Raw genomic sequence first — 10,440 nt, 5'->3', positions numbered from 1 at the left:
TACACATCTCTAATTTTTATCAAATAATAAAGAAAATAAAATATAATCTACAATTTTCGATAGAAAAATATATATGAAGAACATTTTTATATGTATATTTTGTAACAATAGAAAATTTTGTATTGACCACCAAAACGTGGTTAATAAAACTAGAATAAAATAAATATATTCGTACAGAATAATGTAAACCAAATATGTGTTTAATATTTTCAAGTTGAACCTGTCAATACACATTATGCATTTATCAACTTGCTTTTTAATAAAAAAAATTCTGACCTAGCTGTTTTTTCTTCTTTGGTTTTTAGTGAAAATTAAAAATGATGTGAAAAATAAGTTTATAAAATTAGACAATTTGTTTAATTTTATATTTATTTTTTGAAAACAAGTTATAAAAAAAATAGAAATATTTATATTATATTAGAAATCAGAATATATAGATAACTTAATTAGATATTGAGATTTATTCTATCTATTCGTTTGAGTTACAACATAGAAGTGTTGTCATACAGTGAAGTTAGGTTTGAGTATCAGATCCACACTTTTTTCTTTTCTCCCCACTATATTACTTTGCCAACAAGCCAGGTGCTTTCTTATGCCCCACACAAAAATTATTACATAGTTGGAGAATGCATACGTAATCTTGAACAATTTTTTTCAAACATAATATTAATTTTTTTTTGTATAAAATAAGATTACAATTATGTCTTGATCGTATATAGAATGACATGTCTCAGGTATGCCTTAAATATGAGATTATAGAGTCTTTGCAACAATTCAGATTATTAACAATAAACTGAACTTAACATAAACGACCTTGGCTTCTATGTATCTTACATCATGTACAAAAATCGCATAAACGTCGAATATTTTTTACTTTTAACGACAAATTTGCAAACGACGTCATATCATGAGACGTTAAATTAACGTCGAATCTAAAAAATTCGACATTAAATTAACATCAAATTTTGTTAATATACAAAGTCGAATTTTGTCAATATACAACATTAATTTTTGTGATCCTTTTTTATAACTCTATTATACCTGAAAAGTAGAAAAACAACAAATTTCAATTTTTGCTATTTTATAAAGCAAAAACTATGAACATTAGTGTAGTATCAACAAACAATAATAACGAACAACAAACAAGTTTAATCAAACAACAACAAACAAGTACAACAAAACAACAACAAACAAGTTCAACAAACAAGTTCAACAAATAAGTTCTTCAAAACGAAAACTAACCTTCCAAGAGTGGGTTCGTTGGAATAAAGTGTCGTCATCAGTGGTAGAAAGCATAATACGCCTATGAAGGACAAGAGCACGAAAATAATCAGTCAAAAGAAACAAAAATCATACATAAAGTAGTTAATTAACATGCATTTGTATCAAATGAAAAAAATATTACATGTGATGGTCATCAAACTTCGTTCGAAAAAAGTTTGAGAAGAGAAAAGGGTCTCGCATGCCGCTTAAATTTTTATTGAATTCATTAACCTTTTAGCGTCTAACCGCTGGAGTATTCGATGTTTTATATTTTTTTACGTCGAATTACAATTCTAAATAATATTTAATAATTATATTTATTTAAAAAATACCACCAATCATTTTTAAGTGACTATTCTGTTCGAAGTTGAACGGAAGACCTTTTTGTACTACCAATTCATTTGCATGAACAAAGAACTTCAATGGATATATAAAACGACAAATGAAACGGTTATACACATTGTATCACGGGCCACAAGCTTTAAAAAATATTACGTACCTCACGTTAAACTCTAACGAAGAGGAGTTCAGAAAGGAATAAGAAAGATTATTATAATTACCTTCAGAAGAGAAACTATGCATTAACTTGGTATAATGATAAATGAAAGCGAGAAGAAAAAAAAAATTATCAAATATATATACCAAAGTTGTTGACTCGAATTCTCATACTCTATTGAGTCAAAATATTACGCATATCCTTATACTCCCTCTCATTCATGCTGCCTCTGTTATTTCATCCTTCAATCATATTTATGTACACAAGGCAATCCAAATAATCACACACATATAAGTGTATGTATGCATGTATATTTAATATCGATATCAATCATGAAATCAAAAGAAATCATCAATCCTTCTGCTGCATCAATACCATATACAATATATATATATATATATATATATATATATATATATATATATATATATATATATATATATATATATATATATATATATATATATATTTATACTCCCTCCCCAACTTTATGGATCCTATAATTAAGCTAACTTAAATTTCTGAAAGTATAATCCTATACTACTATCAATCTTTACAGGGAGCAAGCATCCCCTCCCATGCAAGGAATTTAAGTATACCAATCATTAAGGTACATTTCACAGTTAGTGACTGCATGTGTCTGTGAAACCAACATATATATACCTCCATTTCTTTTCTTGAGCAGCAAGCTAAATCTTCTGCCAAGTTAATAAGTGTTTTAGAGAAATTAAACCCCTCAGAACTGGGATTTTTCTTATAAAATTTCCAGTATTCTACCAAGCCATCAGTTCTTAGGCCACGAAATCAGGTAATAACTGAGCAACAAACCTCTTTCTGTTTTGAATGTCAATGCTCTCATAGGTTGTTCCTGAGTGAGACGAAGGAGGAGTGTTGATGGCACAAAACTCATTCCCACTCGTTCCCATCTCAAGTCTCCTTCCCAAATGAATATTCTGTGAGAGAAATCCATGCGAAGTTCCTGACATAGAAAGGTTTTCGTTGTGGGGAAGGCCTAGTGTGAGAGAAACACCATTTCCATGGAACCTTGAAGCCAGTTGCTCAGTACTCACGTTGAATCTGTTTCCAATGTCTTCCATGGTGAACGCTCCAAAACCCCCGCCATGGTTTGCATTGCCACTCATCAAAGGGTATCCATCTTTGTCGTGCCTTTCGATGCCGAACTTTGTGTTGCCTTCTCTGGTATTTGCATGTTCACCATTATGCTTCATTTCCATGTCCACTGAGAGGATACTACTTGGAGAGTTTTGCATTTCCGATCTTCTGGGTTTGTTTGGACTCGTTTGCACCTCAGATGATCCTGCAAGATGGAAACCAGAGTGGGATTGAAGGGACCCTCCGATAGGAGACATTGAAGAATTTGCTGAGATTTCATTTGGAGAAGTGTTTTGGTTGTTGAAGCTATCTTGCTTTGGTTGAAAGTTATCTAGTTTAATGCCTCCTGATTCTGCTGCAACATTTGCTTCTTTGCTCAATTCTTTTGATCTGGTGTTTTCTGAGCCGTTAGCTTGTTCGTGATCTTTCATTTCTTCCATGTACATTTCTTCCACCATCGGCTTCCACAGCCGAACCCGGGCATTGATAAACCAGTTTGACACCTGCATTAAACTTTTCTAGTATCAGAAACCTTTCATTTTTATATTTTACTTTTGAATTGTTTAAAAACCAAAAGGAGTAAAAAAATCACGTCTAAAATAAAAATAGCAGTATATGATATAGAATATAGTTTTAGTTTTTATTTTGTAAGTTATAATTTGGGGAGGAAATACGGATGTGTGTTTGGATTATTGTCATGGGAAAATAGTAACTTTCACCCTATTTAAGAGTGAAAGAAGAAAATTTCAGGAAGAAGAAAAACAAATTAGAGAAAGAAAGTAAAAAGAAGATAAATAAATAAATAAAATAAGGTATTTTACCAAATATAGAATTACTTGACAGTCTATTATTATAAGGTATTATATGGTTACTAAAAAACATAATTTTTTGTAATTAAAAGAAAGAAGAGAAAAATAAGAAATATAAAGTGGTGGTATAAATTTATCGGGGGGATGTAAAGGTATGATTTCCCTAGTTCATATTTATGTTTGTAATCACCCCATTTATTCTTTAACCTTTGAACTGATTCAAAAACACCACCATTTAGTTCCCAACAAGAATTTCATCATGTATGGCATGACTTACAAATGGCAGTAAAATTGCATTCTTGGTTTAGATTATTTATGATCAAAATGATCCACCAACACTTAATTGTTACCCGACACCTAGAAAGAGAAAGAATAATGGGAAGGGCATTGTTTCCAAAAACAATATAAATATAATAGATATTATTATTTAATAAAAAAAAGTAATGGATTAATTCTAATAAAGCAAATGGTATATATAAAACAACTATTTAAAAAAGGCAAGAAAATAATACGGGCTATCTCAAAAGCTTTGAAGAAAAAGTAACTGTTTTTTAAACTCAACGGTTGATGGTGTCTGATAATCTTTGATGAAACATACCTGGCTTCTAGCCAGTCCAGTTTGCTTAGCAAGCATGACTTTATCTGAGTCCTTTGGATAGCTGCAGGTCAAAATTAGAAGCAGTGATAAGTTGATGAGAAGTGTATGCAATAGCTAGAATCAAAGTACATATATAAACAAAAGGAAAGGGTAATAAATAGTTGAAGAAAGATGTAACATACGGGTGAAGAAAATGCTCAAAAAGCCAAGCGCGAAGAATGGAAACGGCTCGTTCTGGCAAGCCTCTTTGTGGCCTCCATGCATTGGGCTGAATCATTCCTAGCTGCTGCAGTGCCCTTTGTTGCCTGAGATGGTGGTCAACATACCTAAGCCTTGACCCTTCTACTTTCACTCCCAAGCAATCATCTTCACCCAATGTCTTGCTCGTGGCTTTGATTTGCGCAGAGATTGCATCTTTAAGGCACCGGAATTGCTTTGAGATAGTCTTTAGGGCAAGGGCAGTGTATGATTTTGCAGCCCCATAACCTGCAGCTTGCTCAAATGATGATACCACAATTTGCATTTGGTGGTGATATTGCCTGTACCTTTGTTCCACCTGCAGTTTTTTAAGTAAATAAAAAATTAGTCAGAATCATATATGTGATCATGCAGACAATATACGTAATTAAAGTTTGTCTGATTAAAAAATTAGAGGAACATGAAACGGGAGAAGGTGAGTAGTAGGATGATTGGACCCTTATGAGTTATAAACTATAAAGTTTGTAATTTTGAAGTTTCTATGACTTGCTCAATCTGAATGAATAAAGGGATCTGGCATGGTGCGGATTGTCATGGATAAATGCTGAAACTGACCCAACTGGGTCCGAACTCAAATTATTCTCTGACGGTACTCATCAGACCAAATTACTTTTCCTGCCAGTTTAGTTTCCTCTCTACGCATAATTTCAGGGCACACGAGAAAGAACTGAAAACGAGAGACAGCATTACTGTCAATTTCACTGACCCTCTGCCAGTGTCACATTCTTGATTATTGCCTCCTTCAAAAGCTGAATATCGTACTACGACATAATTTTCCAATTACTGAATCACCAACATAGACCGAATAACTGACAAAACCAAACCAAACCGCACCACTCTACCGATTACTTAATTATAGTACTTTCGCAAGATCAAACACCCGCACAGACATATAAATATATAGGCGCACTATTGCATGACAAAATAGAAAATCACTATGCCTAATAGTAACCAAATTATTACCTCATCGAGCATGTTGACAAGCTTGGACTTCTTCATCTGAAGTTCTTGCCTTTGAGCGGTGCTGAGTTCGACCACTTGTTTTCCTGCACTGTTTTCTCCTCCACCACTCGAACCATCGCCACCACCAGCACCAGAATTAGTAGATTCTCTATTCGCTTTCACCTTCTCTGAGAACTTTTCCTCTTTGTAGATTCCTTTTCCTACGTTAACAACTTCATCCAGAAGCTCCTGCGCCGCCTTCAGATACTTCGACCCCAGAATCAGGCCGGAAACTCCTGTTGACGCAGCCGACGTCGGCGAGTTCCCAGTTCCGGCGACGTGGCCCTGTCCGGCAATATCAAGCTCCCCAGAAACTGACCTGAAATTTGTTTGCTGTGAAGAAAGGCTGAGAGACAACCCCTGCTGACTGGGCCGCCGGAAACCGCCACCGCCGGAGCTGCTAGAAGGCGTTCCAGGTTGATCAACCCCCGAGCCCCAGAGGTTATAGTGAACGCGAGGGGCGGCGGAGGATGCCCCGCCGGAGAAACCGTGGAAGGCGGCGATGTTTTCCCCGAACAACGACAGTCGGCTGTGAGCGTGCTCATCGGAATTCCCGGATCCGAGGATGTTTGCCATGCCGTGAATCACGTGCTGCTGCTGGTTGGGGGAAGGCGACACCGGCGGCGCGTGGGTGAGACTCGCGAGGTTGAGCGCGTTGGTAGCGTTGGGATTGACGAGAAGTGTCGGGTGGTGCGGCGCGTCAGCATAAGGTACGTAAGATGGGTTCATAAGGTAAAGCGTTTGCAAGCCATCTGCAGAAGATTGAATCTCCGAAGTGCTTCCATGAAAGTACGTCGCCATGTTACGCTTTTCGTTCTTGTATTCTACTTTCTCTCTCCCTCAGTCACACTGTCAGAACACAGCAACAACAACAACTTTCTATAATTAGCCTTTCATTTCAATTCATCATATCCTGTTCCAGGATCTCTATATATAGACACACATATTCTTTTCACTTCGATCTTGATTAGCCCATTATGCATGTATATTGCAAAGCTGTTTTGGATTAACACACAAGCTTCCTCCACCAATGTTGGGGCTTTAATTAATTTAAATTAAATTAAATTAAATTAAGCTTCTTGCTTGTTTGTTACAGATCCTGAAAAACAAAAGATAAACAGACAGCCTCGGAAGCTGTGCTAGTGAATCCTAGTAACTGAGTAACTTAAATTTCGCAAATCAATCTGGACAAGTAAACAACAATTTAACATACGTGTGATGGAGGAGATGAAAAGGAAGTTGTATCCTTCAATTGAAAGTGAAAAGTGATGATGAAATGAATAAAAAAGATATACAACTATAGAAATGGAAACAGATCCCGTGGGAGAGGAATCACATGAATATAGGTGAGAAGAAATTAACGAAGGAGTTGGGTGTGTTGTGTTCGTACCATTTGGTGAATTAATAAATGGATTGAGGAAGAAAAGAGAAGAGAAGAAGGTAGAAAGGTGCTATCTAGATAGAGAAAGTGTCCCTCATGGCGGGGTAGAGGATGCAGATAAAAGGGTTGTTCGATGGATCCGTTTTGGTTTCAGTTCTGAGAGCTTCAGCTTCGTTCATGGCTTCTTGCTTGCTCCTGTCATCAGTATTCTCTGCAACTCTCTGTCTCTCTTCTCCAAACGGAAATATTTATATATATATATATATATATATATATATATATATATATATATATATATATATATATATATATATATATATATATATATAAATGTGTGTGTAAAAAAGTTTAATATTTAAAATAAGCAGATGAGTGATTAGTGGTGACTGCTGAGATGGTGGTCCTATTCATTTCAGTAATAATGTTAATTAAATAGGCTTAACATTAATATCCCTCTAATTGCTTTTATTTATCAACAATAATTGACAGTTCAAAAGTATTTTTCTTGTTGTGTTGTACACGCTCAGATCTAGCGTTTCTGCTATATGCGTCTTATCCTCCATACTTTTTTCAGCCTTTGGTAGGTATAACAGGTGATATTTTATGGTTTAATTTTAAATTTACAAAAATTTTATTTTTAAAATAGTATACCCTATAAATGCTGTTTTCACTAACACATTTCGTTAGCAGTTAGCAAGTTTAGAAAACAAAACAAAGTTTATTTAATTAAAATAAAATAATGAAAAAGAAGATAGGTAGAAGTACGTAATATATTAGGAGTAGAGGTTATTGAGTAAATATCATATCTTGTCCTATTGTAAAAATAGAACTTCTTAGAATATAAAAAAATATTTTCATAATCTTTTAAACCAAACGTAAATTAAAAATAAATAAACGAGGTGAAATAAACGTAAATGACATTCTAAAATTCAATCAGAAAAAGAAATAAACACTTATATATCACAAACATGTATTTGTCACCTATTTTTTTCTATTTCTTTTGAAATCGCATTACATTTCACTTTCTTCTCTCCTTTTCTATCAAGTCTCAAAGAACTTTGTGTGTATACATATTTATCCTAAAAGAAAACTCCGTTGACATAGTGCACTTTGTTTGATTAAAAAAACCAAACACCCCCATCATATCCAAAACACACACTTAAATAAAAAAAAAGTGAATTTAATTAAGATGTCAGGATTACGTACGCCTTGTTACAACTTTATAAACTGATCGAGTGACATAATTATTGAATCCCAATAGAGAAATTTAAGTAAATAAAAAGAGTAGGGTAGAGTAGGAGATGAATGGCTTAAAGAAAAGGAAAGATAAAGCCATAAGGGTTACTCTTGAATCTTCACGAAAACATAGGCATTGATGTGTCCCAATTTCATCATATCTAGAGCTATAATTTGACCTACTTTTTATTTAATCACACACTGATTTATTCTTCTTAGATGAAAGTAATCTAACAATAAATTAAATTTATGTCTAAATATAGTAAAAAAAAACTAGCAAGGTGGTGAAATAGTTGTGTGGAACTATTATATGCTTTTACAAATACATACAAATAATAATAACAACAACAAGAAAGAAAGATTAAAAAAATAAAAATAATAAAACGAACAAAACTTGTTTAATACAATCCTTGAGATGATTTTGGCACAATTGTAAGACCACTCAATAATCTGATTTGGACGTAAACAATTACACTAGTTCGAAGTGCTCACTATCAATTATGATGAAATGATATATTAGTTAATTACCTATTCGTTCACTAATGAAATGAGTTAAGCTTTGTTGTGAAAAAAAAAACCATGGTGCATATATAATTAATTACTTTATTATTATGCCTATTACCTTTAAATTATATTATTAAATTAAAGAAGGTCGTATTTTCTTTAAAATTGTAATATTTATTGATTGATGCATTTTTTTTTTGTGTGCATAACAACAGTAGTTTATTAAATATCACATTTTTAAAATAAAAAGTAATTAACTAACTTCAGCTGAGAGTAATTTATTAAATACCCATTTCTTTATAATGCGAATTAATTACGTAAACTTTTAATGTCAGTTAAGAGTATTTATTCTGTAATAATTTTTTCCCCAATTGAAAAAAAATTGATCAACCAGCAATGAACAAATAAAAAAAGCGTTGATAATCAATTAATAACTTGATTTCTCTCTTCTTCATTCGATTCAATATATTATGATTATTGAAAGTTTGTGAGTGTAAGTTGTATTAAATATTTCAAGATTATGTTACAAACTATTTAAGGCACTAACAAAACATGTGCCACATATGTGAAAAATAATAACAGTAATGAATATAAAATAGTATGAACTAGAGAATAGTCCCTACAAATGTTGCACCAATGAATTCTTATCTTTCATTTGAAAGGTAAGAGAAAAAGTTGATTTCAATTAATTGCGCTGTCGGTCCCTTAAATATCCTGCTTCTAGTTATTTTTTCGCATTCATATCCATTCCTGAACAGAGAAAATGATAAAAAGAATATTGATTTAAGAAGTGAGAAAATAGACTGATACGTAAGTTTTTATATTAATTTTTATAAGAAAAATAAATAGTCAATCCTCTGTTAAAAAAATATTTTTTTCACACATTTAAATTTTTTTTTATCACTGAAATAATATGTAATTCATGGGACTCTCTGGCTCTTCAGTCTCCACACTTTTCAAAGTTTACATATCTATTGACACAATTTAACCTAGAGAGAACATTTTCTATCTTAATTTGCAATGGAACTCTCATTAATAATATCGAAACTAGAAATGAATATATGTGTAGTCAGAATAATTTTTATGAGCAAAATTTTCTCAAACATATAACAAATCCTCGCCCATTCCACGATTAATATGTATTTCATCATTAATTTAGGAAATATAAAAAATATAATTAACAAAAGCAACTTATGGCCAAACAATATCTCCCCAACATATTCTATCCCTAATTTTTGTTGATGATGAAATTTCATGATTTCGATGAAAGCAATTCTACAACTTTGTTTTAACCAAAAATTAAGGAAAGTTGATTACAAAGTATTTTTTTATTCGTATATATATATGTATGTGTGTGTCATAGTGCACCAACTTTAAATACAAAAAAAAAGAGTTAATAACATGCGAAATAAAATTATGCAATCAGAATAAAATAATTAAGTAAAGTTATATACATTTCTGATAAAAAAAAATACTGATTCCGTCCATATCTTTATTTGAATCATAAAAAAATATTAATATAATAAGGACCCAATTTTTATCCTTAATTTTACAATTCATAGTAAAAAAAAAAAGTTACCTAGAAATTATAGATTAAACGCATAAAATGAAGATAAAAATTATTACTTTTAAATCATTCGTGAAATAGTTTAATTCCTATTTAAAAAGTATATTAAGATAAAATTCCAGTAAGATATTAGGTCTAACATATAGAGTTCACAATTGTTCTTGATAAATAAAATTTTATTAAGAAAAGGAGTATGAAGAGAATTGTAACTAT

At 32.3% G+C, this 10,440-nt stretch overlaps 1 protein-coding gene across 4 annotated transcripts; it reads right to left on the bottom strand.

Moving 5' to 3' along the window:
* Positions 1-748: 748 nt before the first annotated feature.
* On the bottom strand, positions 749-7,160 carry LOC108320785 (BEL1-like homeodomain protein 1). Of its 4 annotated transcripts, XR_008246110.1 has the most exons (9): positions 6,930-7,160; positions 5,501-6,388; positions 4,462-4,835; positions 4,280-4,340; positions 2,588-3,375; positions 1,906-1,988; positions 1,763-1,823; positions 1,243-1,303; positions 749-1,041 (listed from the first exon to the last, which is right to left on the bottom strand). XR_008246110.1 is itself a non-coding variant. In XM_017552321.2 (7 exons), exons 2-7 carry the CDS (start codon positions 6,338-6,340, stop codon positions 1,036-1,038), a joined length of 2,130 nt encoding a protein of 709 aa, XP_017407810.1. In that variant the 5' UTR covers positions 6,341-6,388; positions 6,930-7,160; the 3' UTR covers positions 753-1,035. The 4 variants fall into 4 exon arrangements, 2 of the variants coding, with proteins under 2 accessions (XP_017407810.1, XP_052726789.1); XR_008246111.1 differs by lacking the exon at positions 1,906-1,988 and having other exon boundaries at positions 751-1,041; XM_017552321.2 differs by lacking the exons at positions 1,763-1,823; positions 1,906-1,988 and having other exon boundaries at positions 753-1,041.
* Positions 7,161-10,440: the final 3,280 nt, after the last annotated feature.

Source organism: Vigna angularis, chromosome 11, assembly GCF_016808095.1.
Source record: "Vigna angularis cultivar LongXiaoDou No.4 chromosome 11, ASM1680809v1, whole genome shotgun sequence".
Classification (NCBI taxonomy): Eukaryota; Viridiplantae; Streptophyta; class Magnoliopsida; order Fabales; family Fabaceae; genus Vigna; species Vigna angularis.
Note: the sequence above shows the minus strand (reverse complement) of the source record. Positions and strands in the feature narration are given on the sequence as shown.